Here is a 14220-nt window from a genome sequence, read left to right as displayed (position 1 = left end):
TGTAATACTGTATCATTAATTTCATTTGCCAAAACTAAGAAAAGCTATATAGCTAATAATGGGGTTTACTTCATTGTGTGACAAGATACATAGCAGTGGACACTGCATTTTGTCAATAAATTAGAATGTTAAATTTCCACCGACTTCAATTTCTAAAACAATGGTTTACTCAATTTATGTTATCTTCTTTGAGAGGAGACAAGTCAAAATGACATGATTTGAGCTAGTGCTGGTAATTATTGGGCTTTCCTGGTGGAGCAGACGGTAAAGAATCCATGAGATCATCAGTTTTAAAAAATGTATACCTATGGAGAAAATCAAGGATTCATAGTAACACAACTCATCTACACTCAGGAATTTTCCTTAAGATAATGTATCTCCTACTAAAACAGCAGATACTTTTATTAAGTCAACACTAGTGAAATTAACAGAGGCACTGTTCCAAAAAAAAAAAAAAAAAAAATCCCCCCCAAAAAACAGGCCCTTTACATTCACTGCTGAGTCACTTCTGCTGCTCTCTTCTGTATTAAGCTACTTTACATTTCCATATTAAACCTTGAGTTCTCCATACTGCGCCTACAGCACTCCACAGTCACACTTATTTAACAGTTCTTTAATTCAGTGTTAATAAAAATGCTAGACAGGTTTTATGAATCTGTGAAGCAGATTAGTATTAGAAAGAGAGATGATTAAAACATAGTCCCTACTCTTAAAAACTCATTATCTATTAATAGTATAATATAACCTAAGAGAGTCTTTTATTAAAGACTCAAGAATTTTACTGGATGAGCTACATACAAGGAAGGAGACTGTACTTGGCTTGGACAAGGAACCAGTGAAACAGCAGTTATCTTGGGGAACGGGCTTTTCCCAGTTCCAATCTTTTTTCATTAGTTTGCCAGCTGACTAACTCTGAGTTCAGAGTCCCTGGAACAGTCTTTTCACAATGGTTACATATTTAGCACCCCACTCCAGTACTCTTGCCTGGACAACCCCAAGGACTGAGAAGCCTAGTGGGCTACAGTCCATGGAGTCGCAGAGTCGGACACGACTGAGCGACTTCACTTCACTTCACTAAGCCTCTTGACTTAGCAGTGCAACAAATCTTATTCTTGCTCTTTTGCCCTGACTTATCCAATCCCACTTTTTTCTATACTGAAAGGTATAGGTAACACATTCCCAAGCTTTGGTTCATCTGGACACACTGTGAGGAATACCCTCTTAACGGTGTAAAGCAGAAGCATCACGGGCTGGAACCCAGTGCATGTAAGGCTGAGACATAGCTCATACTCAAAACAAAACAATTTTCAGTGTCTGGTATCAAGAGGCAAAGAAAAAAAAAATCAAATACCATTAGAAGTATTCTGGCCACTTTGAGTAGGAAGTATGAAATATCTTTTTTGGTAACGGTTACTTGGTTAACTATATTGATTGCATTACTTTTCCTGGAAAATTAAACTTTTATTTTTTCAATTTAAATTTTTTTCTTTTGGATTCACTACACAGCATACAGGATCTTAGTTTCCCAAGCAGGGACTGAATCTGTGCCCCCTGCAGTGAAAGCTCAGAGCCTTAACCACTGGATCACCAGGATCTCAGACTATAATTTTAAACATAAACAACAGGTAAGTAAAAACTCCTACATACGTTAGGGTTGTTTCCGTTCTCCAGACTTGCTCGAGGTCTTCATCAGGGTCCTTGAATCCAGTAAAGGAGTAGTAAGACTTGTCCCATTTGATGGGCCTGTCAGATGTCCTTTTGGCCTCTTTGAGAGGCTGGGAATGCACATTAGTATTCAAGCTTTGGACATGTTCAATAGATAAACTGCAGGAGTTGAGAATATATAATACTGTGCTTAGCAGATCTCTGGTGTGCAAAGTAAATTTGACTGCTCGAAATCCTAGAGAATATAATTCCCCCAAACAGTTAATACAGATGATTATTTGCTTTACTTTAAAAACATTTTTTTCATACAACATTTATAGAATCAAAATCTTTTAAAACACTCCATTACCAATTAAAATTCATCCTATTGAAAAATCATCTGTAAATGGAAAATGATGTCCCTTCTTCAGAACTGTACCATACTATCTCGATCTTTATGAACTTCTCTGTCAGCTCCCTTTTCTAGTCTGGCACCAGTGACCCCGGCCCAAGAAGAGGATTGAGAATATTTTTCAATGCTGTTCATAAATTGTATTTCTACAGTCTAAGGAATGAGAAAGTTCTATAAGCAAGTGTCCACCAAAGACAGTCTCCAGGGCTAAGGCCCAGGGGAAGGGCAGAGGCAGGGGAGGCTACCTGGGGACAGTGGTTTGTGGAGGGGGCCAATCCAGTCTCAGTGGCCACAGAAACTCATCTCAAATTTTCTCTATGATTAAAAGTGACTGTGCTTATACTCTCCTGTCCCCATCTTGTGACTCAGTATTTTCAGAAGTGACTCAAAATTCCCTAATTTTTTAAAAGTCAGCACTTCACAATCTGACTTTAATACACGTAGCCACTGTGCTCAGATTAGCAATCTAACTTGTTAAATCAGCAACAGGAAATCTACTGGGTTCTCTCGCTACTTATTGGTTATTAAACTTGGCAGTAGTTGAACGTGTATCACTTTTCAATCAACATTCGTATCGGGTACCATTATTATCTCCTTTGAAATGTGAAGAAGCACAGGCTCAAGGGGTTAAGAATAGTGAGTGAGGGTTTACATCTGAGCCGACACCAGGCCAAGCATTTTCCCCACTATAAATAACATGCTGACCCCTTTTTAAAATCTTTTAAAAATTGGTTTTAAAAATTACATATTATATAAGTACATCCATACTGTAAAATGATACATATAAAGTAAAAGTCTCCTGTTGACAGGCACACAATTTTACTAGATACAATCCTATTAACAGTCAAGTACACACTGCCTTACATGGTAGCTACTAGGCATATGTGGCTATTTAAAATTAAATTGATTAAAATGAAGTTAAATTTAAAATTCAGTTCCTGGTCACACTAGCTCCACTTCAAATGCTCAGGAGCCATATGGGGCCAGTGCCGGCTGTACCAGACATGCACACACACACACGAGTGACATCACTGCAGAAGGTTCTCTGAAACAGCACTGCTCTAGGCCTTTCCTATGTGCTTTGTATGTGTGTTACCCATGACATACACACTTAGGTCTTTGCACACACACACCCCTATGGTGTGAACTGCTCCATTTAAACATATAAACTCAGCTGTGTCCGATTCTTTGCAACCCCATAGACGGTAGCCTGGAGGTTCCTCTGTCCATGGAATTCTCTAGGCAAGAATACTGCAGTGGGTTGCCATTCCCTTCTCTAGGAGATCTTCCTGAGCCAGGGATCGAACCCAGGTCTCCTGAATTGCAGCCAGATTCTTTACTGTCTAATCTACCAGGGAAGCCCCATATAAACTACACCATTCTGCATGTATTACTTTGAACTTGCTTTTGTTATTTAACCCATATGGGGGACTCCTCCATATCTGTATGTATATGTCAACCGCTTTCGTTTTAGTAGTGCTATGCTAATCCACATAATGAATGTAGCACAATGTATTTTACACTTCTGAAACTGATGGGCATAACAATTGTTCTTCATTATTCACTGTTCCATTCAAGGCTGAAGTGTGCTTTTTTTCATGTCTTCGCCACTGACGACAGTCATCACAATCTAGATTGTTCTCAGAGATACCTATTCTGCCTGCCACACAGATTTACAGAGTCTAGAATATGCAAACTAAGAAAGAGTTTTTAGTGGAGCCATTGATGGTAATCTGAGAGAAGTGCTGGTAGAACTCTTCTAGGTGGTGAAAGAGGAAAGGAAAATCCGAATTTCTGTAGCTGAGGTTCGAAGAAATAGTTTATCCTCAGAAGAGATGAGTCAATGAATAAATCTCAATTTCTCTCCCAATTTACCAACTCCATTAATCACTTAATTCAATGTAAGAGCTACTACATAGTTTGGAATGCCTGTGCCAGACTGCACTCATCCTTTATTGGGAATATTATCTAATTAACTCAATTTGCGTTGATTACTAAGGCTAAACATTTTTACATGCTTATTGGCTACTTGTTGTTCAGTCATTTAGTTGTGTCCGACTCTTTGCAACCCCATGGACTACTGTAGCCCACAAGGCTCCTCTATCCATGGGATTTCCCAGGCAAGAATACTGGAGTGGGTTGCCATTTCCTTCACCAGGGGATCTTCCCGACCCAGGGATGGGACCCTCATCTCCTGCTTGGCAGGTGGCTTCTTTGCCACTGAGCCACTTGGGAAGACCCACTGGCTATGGGTATTATTTCTTGAAGTGGCTAGACACTGTTTGCCAATCTTTGTAACTAAGCTACTCTTCTTTCTGACACCTAAAAATTTATATTCTAATGTTATCTTTTTCTCACTTATGCTATGTTTTCTCTCATCTCTTAATTATTTTTATTTAGTAAATGGTTCAAAGTTAACCATTAACTGAAAGTAGAGGATTTTTCTCTTTACTTAGCCAAAGCTGACTACAGCTATTTGTTTTAGCATTAATTCACAGAAAACTCTTAGTAAATCTTTAAATTGTTTTAAAGTTCATTCTAAAAAAGTTATTTCCTCAAGAATGACAAAAAGGATGGATGTTTAGAGAATAATGAACCCACATTTACCCTTAGTTGTAAGTATTACTGGGGCTTCCCTGGTGGTTCAGAAGGTAAAGATTCTGCCTACAGTGCAGGAGACCTGGGTTCAATCCCTGGGTGGGGAAGATCCTCTGCAGCAGGAAATGGCAAACCACACCAGTATTCTTTCCTGGAGAATTCCATGAACAGAGGAGCCTGGTGGGCTAGAGTCCATGGGGTCGAAAAGAGTTGGACACGCAAAGCAGTGACAAAGGACCAAACAGAAAGCTGTATATTAAGACTGATCAGATTTTAAAAATAGTATGAGGCTGGGGTTAGAGAGTTCAAAGACCCTTATTCTGTCTCCATGGTCCTGGGACGTTACTAAGTTACAACTGGGCAAATACTAGGTACCTTACAGGGTGCTTTGAGGACTAGATAAGAAAAGGTAAGCTATACTTTAAAAAAGCTATAAATTGTCATATACACATTTAACACTTAAACAGCACTGAAATAGGAAGGGGACAAACAGAAACGTTTTAATTTTCTAGTCAAAAAAGTTTAAACATTCCAAGTGGCTCATCCACACTGTCATATATAAAATGGCTAGTGGGAAGCTGCGTACAGCACAGGGACTCTCAGCTCTGTGCTCAGTGATGACCTAGAGGGGTGGGATGGGGATGGGGTGGGGGGAGCTCAAAGGGGAGGGGATGTATGTCTACATAGAACTTATTCACTCTGTTGTACAGCAGAAACGAATACAACATTGTAAAGCAACTATCCTTAAGGGGAAAAAAAGAGGCTCATCAAACAGAAGTAGCCAGGAATAAAATCTAACTCCAGGAAAACCCTTGATTAAATGATATTACTTTCTACGACAAGGCTTCACTCCAAAGGTCTTCTAGCAACTTTTAGACAGATTGAACTCATACCAAATGATGCCTGCAAGGGTGCAAGGGACATATGAGAAATAAGAAATGTACCAGAAGTGCTGAAGTGTTCCTGGCCATCAGAGGGATTCTGATCTGTTTCTCTTACATAAAACACAAGCTGGGTTGGTTTCAAAGACTTGAAGCCTGGTTTCTGAAGGTTTTCTAAGTAGGCACTTAATCTCTTAAGGGAATTTTCATTGACTTCCTGGAAAAAAAAAATTGAGATATTTATGTACAAAATAGACAAGGAAACATCAGAAATTATATCCCAACCTTTTAAACACACTATTGAGTGTATTAAAGAATTTAGTATTAAAAAAGGTTGGGATTTCATAGCTCCCTGGTACAGGATAAAAGTGGATCCATACCTCACAACATGTAACTCCACAGAGCAGAGATGTAAAAAAAAAAAAAAAAATGTAGCTACAAAAGTATTAGAAGAAAACATGGCTGAGTTCCTTTATAAATGAGATGTAGAAAAAGCCTAACTATGACTAAATATCTCAATTAATAAATGATTGATAAATCTAATTACATAATAAAAACTTAATATAGTACAAGGGACTGTATTCGATATCTTGTGATAAACCATAATGAAAAAGAATATAAAACACATATATATGTATAACCGAATCATTGTGCTATATAGCAGAAATCAACACATTGTAAATCAACTCTACTTCAATTTTATTTTACTTTATTTTTTTTTATACTTCAATTTTAAAACAAGCTTAAAAAAAGAACACATAAAAAACTACACACACACACACACACACACAATTCTACAGACAAAAACCAACTCTCAGCTATATTGTGTTGGGGGTGTGATGATTTACTAACTAGAAGGATTTACAGAACTCAGAAAAGCTATTATACTCATGGTTATACTTTATTACAGCAAAAGGATACATTTAAAATCAGCAAAGGGGAAATGTGTGCAGGTGGAGTCCAGGAGGGACCAAGCTCAAGGTTCCAGCTGATCTCTCCCAGGGACGTTGTACAGACAGTGCTTAAGCTCCCGGCAAGGACATGTGACAACATCAGAAGCGCTGCCAACCACAAAAGCTCACTCAAGCCTCGGGGGCCAGGGCCTTTACTGGAGCACTATGTGCCCATGTGACCGACCTTAGTTATTTGTCTCCAGCCTCCCCAGAGGGTCTCAGACATGAGAAATTATGCATTTCACCATAACTCACATTGTTAGGATAAACTGTCTGGTGTGGCCCAAGGCTTTGGGCACACAGAAACATTCTTATCAGGCAAAGATATCCCAGGGCTCAGAGCTCATCTCCCAGGAGTGAAGAGCCAGGACTGAAGCCAGGCATTTCTTTGTAACAGAACAACCCAAGTCTGCCGAGTTCACGTTTTACGGCACATAAAAGTTTTAATTAAAAAAAAAAAAAGGGTATATTGGTAGAGGACAGAAATCATCACCTAGTATTAAGCTTAATTTTTCCACACACATTGGATTTAAAAACTGTAAATTGTGAAACATTAAATTATATTCATGTATGACATTCCCAATAATTTGTATTACTTTATTATATCTCCAAGGTAGTGGATATTTTGCTGTTGATTCAATTTACTAATTAGTTAAAAAGGATCTAATTTCTAACAACCAATATAACAACCATCATAATCAGAGTATTTTCCTAAAGCAAAGAAGTAAAACTGATTTATTTTCCATGGTAAGTAGAAAAAGGCAATACAGTAATGTTCTAATTTTCAAGAGTTTTAAATTCCTTTTCATGTTAAACCAGTCATCAGTGTAAGGAAGATAAAAGGAACCGATGAGATAATTTCAAAGCATTTGGTTCTGTAATATATTATCTAATGTTAAAAAATACTGGTGTTCCTAATTAAGTGTATCATGAGTTATTTTTCACATCAGTTTGTATTCCTTGAGCACACATGAACTGATGGTATAGGGAAGTGGACCAACAGCAGGCAACATCCAGCCACTGAAAAACCTTCCCTATGCTGCTGCTAAGTCACTTCAGTCGTGTCTGACTCTGTGTGACCCCACAGACGGCAGCCCACCAGACTCCCCCATCCCTGGGATTCTCCAGGCAAGAACACTGGAGTGGGTTACCATTTCCTTCTCCAATGCATGAAGGTGAAAAGTGAAAGTGAAGTCGCTCAGTCATGTCCAACTGTTAGAGACCCCATGGACTGCAGCCTACCAGGCTCCTCCATCCATGGGATTTGCCAGGCAAGAGTACTGGAGTGGGGTGCCATCACCTTCTCCGAACCTTCCCTATATCAACCTTAAAAAAGGGACTGATTATAGTAACAGAGGCCAGCAGTGGTACTGGTACGGAAAACATGATTACTCACACACAGAGTTTACACAGTACTTTTTTTTTAAGATTTTTTTTTAAGTGGACCATTTTTAAAGGCTTTATTCAGTCTGTTACAATATTGTTTCTACTTTTATGTTTTGGTTTCCTGGTTGTGAGGCATGTGGGATCTAAGATCCCCCACCAGGGATCAAACCCACATCGTCTGCATTAGAAGGTGAAGTCTTAACCACTGGAGCACCAGGGAAGTTCCCAAATGATATTTTTATTGCCTGCCAGAAATATGAGACTTTCATAAAAGAACAATAGCGTTAGTTTCAGTTTCCAGTGCCTACAGTTCAAAGCATTGATTATACCACTATGACAAAAACAAACCCAATTTATAGAACTTTCTGTATTACACTGTAGCAAAGGTAAGTAAACAAATGCAGACTCAACTTTAAACATAAAGAAAAATAAATATTTACCCTTTCCCTGGGGTGCTGTCCAAAGAAATCTGGATGTACAGCAAAATAAAACGGCCTCAAGGCATTGACTGCTTCAGCTCCTGATAAAGCTCTTGATAACAGAAAGCAGTATGGAAATATCTTTCCTGGACATAACCTTTTTAAAAGATATGGATTTATTACTCACTGGATCACTGACACAGACACAAATCCCCCATGAATAAAGTAACAGTATGGAAAACATCATAGAAACAATATAGAAACCAGAGTGTAAAGCTTTGTGGTTTTCTGAAATCTACAGAAGAGTAGATTTTAGTGAGTGATACATGATTTCTATAAACAGTGGTTATAAATTTCTCTGATGTAATATCATAAGATAATATTTAATAATAATAATAAAACCTCCTCTCAAAAGCCTACCTTGACATGTAAACTGGCTTCACTGCAAATGATGACAATTTTCTGTATCATTTTTCTTTTTCAGATTAAAAAAAAAACCCCAATACCCAAAATAACAATATTTATTTTAAAGTGAAAATAGTTTGAGAATTGTAATGCTTCATAAGAGATATAAAATATCTTTTAGTTCATTTCATCATTACCAGCATGCTAAAATTTTCCAGTTAGATACCTTGACATCTCACTCTCAAATTTTGGCATAACTCACCTGGGAGTGTTTTTTTAAAAAAGTTTTAAACCCAAATGAGATTATTTGCAATTTCTGGGGAGCACTTTCATGACTTCTATTTTTGAATGTAATAATTTACCTTTTTCACTCTATAATGGGCTGTGAAGTGAAGTGAAATGAAAGTCACTCAGTTGTGTCCGACTCTTTGCAACCCCAGGGACTGTAGCCTGCCAGGCTCCTCTGTCCATGGGATTTTCCAGGCAAGAATACTGGAGTGGGTTGCCATTCTCTTCTCCAGGGGATCTTCCCAACCCAGGGACTGAACTCAGGTCTCCCGCACTGCAGACGGATTCTCTCCTATCTGAGTCACTAGGGAAGTCCCAATGGGCTGTGCAGAAGTCTCTAAATGCTGTGCCTGTTTTGGTCTCCTACCTTAGGTGCACTGAGTCTTTGGGGAAGTTCTCTACTTCTACAGTGACTGAGGGACTTCTCTGGTGGTCCAGGGGCCGGGACTTGGTGCAGACCCCAGTGCAAGGGGTCCGGGTTTGCTCCCTGATCAGGGAAGTAGGTTCCACATGCACAGCTAAGATCCCGTGTGCAGCGAGGAAGGCCTGGCACAGCTAAATAAATATATATTTTCAAAAAACAAAATGATATTATAGGATCATTTCTGGAGAGTAATAGGAGGCAGGGTAAGTAAATGTTAGTAACAGCTCTTTTCCTCTGAGTTTAAGTCCCCATTGCCATATGTGTGATGGACGCTTTAGCTATCCTGCCAGCCTCTCAAATTTTAAATGTCTTAAAAAAAGGAGCCTATGTCACTACTTTTCTTCTAAACTCAGCCTGGATACAAAAAGCAAGGAAGCCGCTGGACAGCGCCATCCAGGACACATTCTTTACTTCTGTTACGGAGGTCCTCTTTTCTTCCTGTTGCCAGTGCAGAACCTCTCAGACCTACTGTTGCCTGAATTAGCTCACCAGCCCCACCTCATCTTTAGTCCTGAAGTCTTACTTCTTCTCACTTTACAGTGTCCTTTGGAACCATTCCTTCTTTCCAGCAATGGTCACCACAAAACTGGACTGCGCTGCCTCCGAATCAGTATTCTGTTTCTTTTCCCTAACCATGCTGTATACAGGTTGGAGTGAAGTGAAGTCACTCAGCCGTGTCTGACTCTGCGACCCCATGGACTGTAGCCTACCAGGCTCCATCCATGAGACTGTCTAGGTAAGAATACTAGAATGGGTATACAGGTTAATTTTTCTAAAATCCCACTATCCTTGGATTCCTTACGGAAACACCTTTGATGGTGTTTCAACTCCTGCAGAGTAAAATCCACTCCTTAGTCTGGTATTTATAACTTCCGATCTATCTTTCCAATTTGATCTTCAAACACTCCTGACAGGAACCCTCAGCTTCAGCCCCACTGGCGATCTGCCTTGTCCTTCCCTTTCTTCTCATGATTTCTAAGCTCTCAGACATCCTCTCTGTTCCCCACTTCCGTCTGTCCAAATTGTACTTACTCATTCACTAATTACTGCAGTCCTAGCGATGTGCCAGGAGGCAATGTGCCCAGTCCTCCAGAACCTTCCCTCTTGTATCCTCATTATAAAGTCTTTCCCTCTTCTAAGCTTTAATAAAACAAACTGTGTGCCCCACATACATGGAACAGAATACCTTAAAATAGAAATGATATGTATTCATCCTTCTCAACTACCATGGCATCCTTGAGGGCAGGAAAAACAGTTCACAGGTATTCACTGTTGTTCGTTATGCTAGTTTGGGTCTGCTGAGAAGCAGAAGTCAAGACAGAAGTAGATGTGTAAGAGAACGACTGGGGAAGAGAGGAAGTAGGGAGACTTCAGACCATGGTTCAGGGCAGACACCTACAGGAGAAAGGGAAGGGAGGAGCCTTGGGGAGGATGTCTGGGGCTGCTGTCCGGTCCCGAGAAGGGTTCAGTCCTGCCAGTGGGAAGTCTTCTAGCCAGTCACCCGCTGGGGGCATCCTGTGTCCCGCTGGAGTGAGCCTGACTTGGTATTCCTCTTCCCCTCAGCCACTGATGGCCTCAGGGCAAACCCTGAGGTAGACCCAGAGGGGCAGGAGAGCTCAGAGGCTCCCACCACAGGGTCTGGCTAACGTATAGTAAATGACTGTGCAGCAGGTATTTAATGCAAGGAAATAAGAGCAAGAAAAACCAGAGAAACGCTGGGCTGGAAGAAGTACAAGTTGGAATTGAGATTGCCGGGAGAAATATCAATAACCTCAGATATGCAGATGACACCACCCTTATGGCAGAAAGTGAAGAAGAACTAAAGAGCCTCTTGATGAAAGTGAAAGAGGGGAGTGAAAAAGTTGGCTTAAAGCTCAACATTCAGAAAACTAACATCATGGCATCTGGTTCCATCACTTCATGGCAAATAGATAGCAAAACAGTGGAAACAGTGGCTGACTTTATTTTTCTGGGCTCCAAAATCACTGCAGATGGTGATTGCAGCCATGAAATTAAAAGATGCTTACTCCTTGGAGGGGAAGTTATGACCAACCTAGATAGCATATTAAAAACCAGAGACAATACTTTACCAACAAAGGTCCATTTAGTCAAGGCTATGGTTTTTCCAGTAGTCATGTATGGATGTGAGAGTTGGACTATAAAGAAAGCAGAGTGCCAAAGAATTGATGCCTTTGAACTGTGAAGACTCTTAAGAGTCCCTTGGACTGCATGGAGATCCAACTAGTCCATCCTAAAGGAGATCAGTCCTGGGTGTTCATTGGAAGGACTGATGTTGAAGCTGAAACTCCAATACTTTGGCCACCTGATGTGAAGAGGTGACTCCTGATGCTGGGAAAGATTGAGGGCAGGAGGAGAAGGGGACAACAGAGGATGAGATGGCTGGATGGCATCACTGACTCAATGGAGATGAGTTTGGGTGGACTCTGGGAGTTGGTGATGGTCAGGGAGGCCTGGCGTGCTGCGGTTCATGGGGTTGCAAAGAGTGGGACACAACTGAGCAACTGAACTGAACTGAAAGCAATACTGTGTTGCTTTATTTTGTGTGTGTGTGTGCTGCTTTAGATTGAGCAAAACTGGCACATGAAACTTCTTTTGTAGAGGGCCAGAGAGGAAATATTTTAGGCTTTCAGGGCCATCTGGTTTGTGAAGCAACTGTGTAACTCCACTGCTGTAGCAGGAAAGGAGCCACAGGCAAGAAATAAAGGAAGGAGGTGGCTGGAGGCGAATGGAGCTCGAGTGCACACAGACTGTACAGTCAACTTAGTTGTGAAATCAATTTAGTAATCCATGACCAACATGAAACACACACACACACACACAAACAACCCAGAAAATATATCTCAGAACAGAAAATACTCTGGGATATTATGTGTGGCAAGGTTAACTACGGTTATGAAACTTTTATTTTTATGGGTTAAAGTTAAAATATAGTTTTCTAAAGACTGAGGTCAAAAAAGCCAGAAAACTGTGTCTCTATCCACAGCAACTAGTGCTCACTGCCATCAGTGGCATGGGGGTGAAGGAGTGGGTATCACTGAAGGAAACAGCCCAGGAAGTGTTGTAAATCCCATCCTTCCAAGCTCCTACAGCCTCTCTTTGTATCAGAGCAAGAGGACACAGCACTTTAGCCTGGGTTTCTATAGCTGAACACTACCATCAGCTACCACAACATGCAGAATGTCTCAACATCTGCCCAGCAGCTTTTGGGGATGCTGTCCAGTATCTCACAGCTTCTTTTGTTTCTCTTTTCTTCTTCTTTTAAACCATTTATGTCATAAATTCAGTGAGAGAAAGTCTCCCTTTATTGGATAATCCTCATCATAAACTCAATTGGTGGAAACAGTCTGTTCCCCCTAAAGACACTCCTTTTAACAGTGACTATTGGCTGAGACAGTCACGTATCAATGCATAATTATTTAAAAGTACTAATTAGTGCCAAATGTGTTTTAGTAATCTAAAACTTGACATGTCACTTTTTGGAGGGAGATTGTGCCCTGAGGCATGTGGGATCTTAGTTCCCTCACCAGCGATTGAACCCGTGTCTCCTGCATTTGAAATGTGGAGTCTTAACCACTGGACCACCAGAGAAGTCCCTGACATTATTTTTATGGAACAGATTCAATTTTATTTTGGTTATATACTTTGGAGCCAAATAAATTTACCTTTTTTGACTGGGCTACCAAGAAGCCAGAAATCTGATATTTGAATAATTGTCTAATCAGTTCTACTTTTTAAACAAATGATCTTTTTCCTCTAGAGGGCATCTGGTTTTCATTTTGATTAACTGTATATGTGCCTATTACTATGCCAACTAAATTTTACTGAGCTCCTTAAATTCTTTCCTGCAACAGGTAGCATTTAGACTATACATATATAAAATAGCAAATAAAACGATCAAATGATCTTATTACACAATTTCAGTATAAAGTGGTTTTCTTTATGACAGCAACAGACTTGAGGGCAACATACTAAGATCTATATTAAGGACAAACTATCTTCTTTTCCTCTTAAACTTTTCATACTGAACTATTTTGAAAGATGGTATCTATTCTTTTCACATTTTACTCTGAATAGATACTTGGGAGAAAGACATGGATGTTTACATGAATTTTCTTTTTCTTACTCCTGCCCTCCACCATAATAGAGACAAAATAGTTAGAATTTGATAAATTATAATAAATTGAAATTAAACACCTAACAGCTTCCACATACTCCCTCCACCTCCCAAATACTAATAACAGATTGAACCACAAAGCTTACCTCCTCACAGGTCTCAGGTGGCAAAACATTTCTGAATATATACGTAGGTCAAGTTCCAGGCATCCATTAATCACTTAAAAAGTTAAGCAGATACCAGTAATGAACAAATGGAATTTGAAATTAAAAGCACATTACCATTTACATTAGCAACCCCCAAAATGAAATACTTAAATTATAAATCTAACAAAATATGTAGATCTATGAGGAAAACTGTAAAACTCTGATAAAAAAAAATCTGAAATCTGAAAAAAAAAAAAAAAAAGAATGAAATGGAGAGATAGTCCATGTTCATGGACAGACAGCAAGACTCAATTTTGTCAAGATGTCAGTTTTTTCCAACTTGATTTAGAGATTCAATGCAATCCCAATCAAAATCTCAGCAAGTTATTATTTTGAAATAACACATAACAGTTTATATGTAGAATAAATAAATAGCCAACTCAACACTGAAGAAGAATAAAGTTGGAAGACTGACACTAGTGGACTTCCAGACTTACTGGAAAGTTACAGTAAGTAACTGGTGAAAGGA

General features: G+C 39.5%; 1 protein-coding gene across 4 annotated transcripts in view; it reads right to left on the bottom strand.

Moving 5' to 3' along the window:
- Positions 1-14220, bottom strand: part of TCAIM (T cell activation inhibitor, mitochondrial) — a 35821-nt gene that overhangs the window by 12753 nt on the left and 8848 nt on the right. For all 4 annotated transcript variants that reach the window (XM_069560796.1, XM_069560798.1, XM_069560797.1 and 1 more), the window contains 4 exons: positions 13692-13764; positions 8315-8450; positions 5599-5752; positions 1648-1900 (listed from right to left, as the gene is read on the bottom strand). In XM_069560796.1, coding sequence (XP_069416897.1) covers positions 1648-1900; positions 5599-5752; positions 8315-8450; positions 13692-13764 — 616 coding nt within the window. The remainder of the gene's footprint in view (positions 1-1647; positions 1901-5598; positions 5753-8314; positions 8451-13691; positions 13765-14220) is intronic.

Source organism: Ovis canadensis, chromosome 19, assembly GCF_042477335.2.
Source record: "Ovis canadensis isolate MfBH-ARS-UI-01 breed Bighorn chromosome 19, ARS-UI_OviCan_v2, whole genome shotgun sequence".
Taxonomy (NCBI): domain Eukaryota; kingdom Metazoa; phylum Chordata; class Mammalia; order Artiodactyla; family Bovidae; genus Ovis; species Ovis canadensis.
Note: the sequence above shows the minus strand (reverse complement) of the source record. Positions and strands in the feature narration are given on the sequence as shown.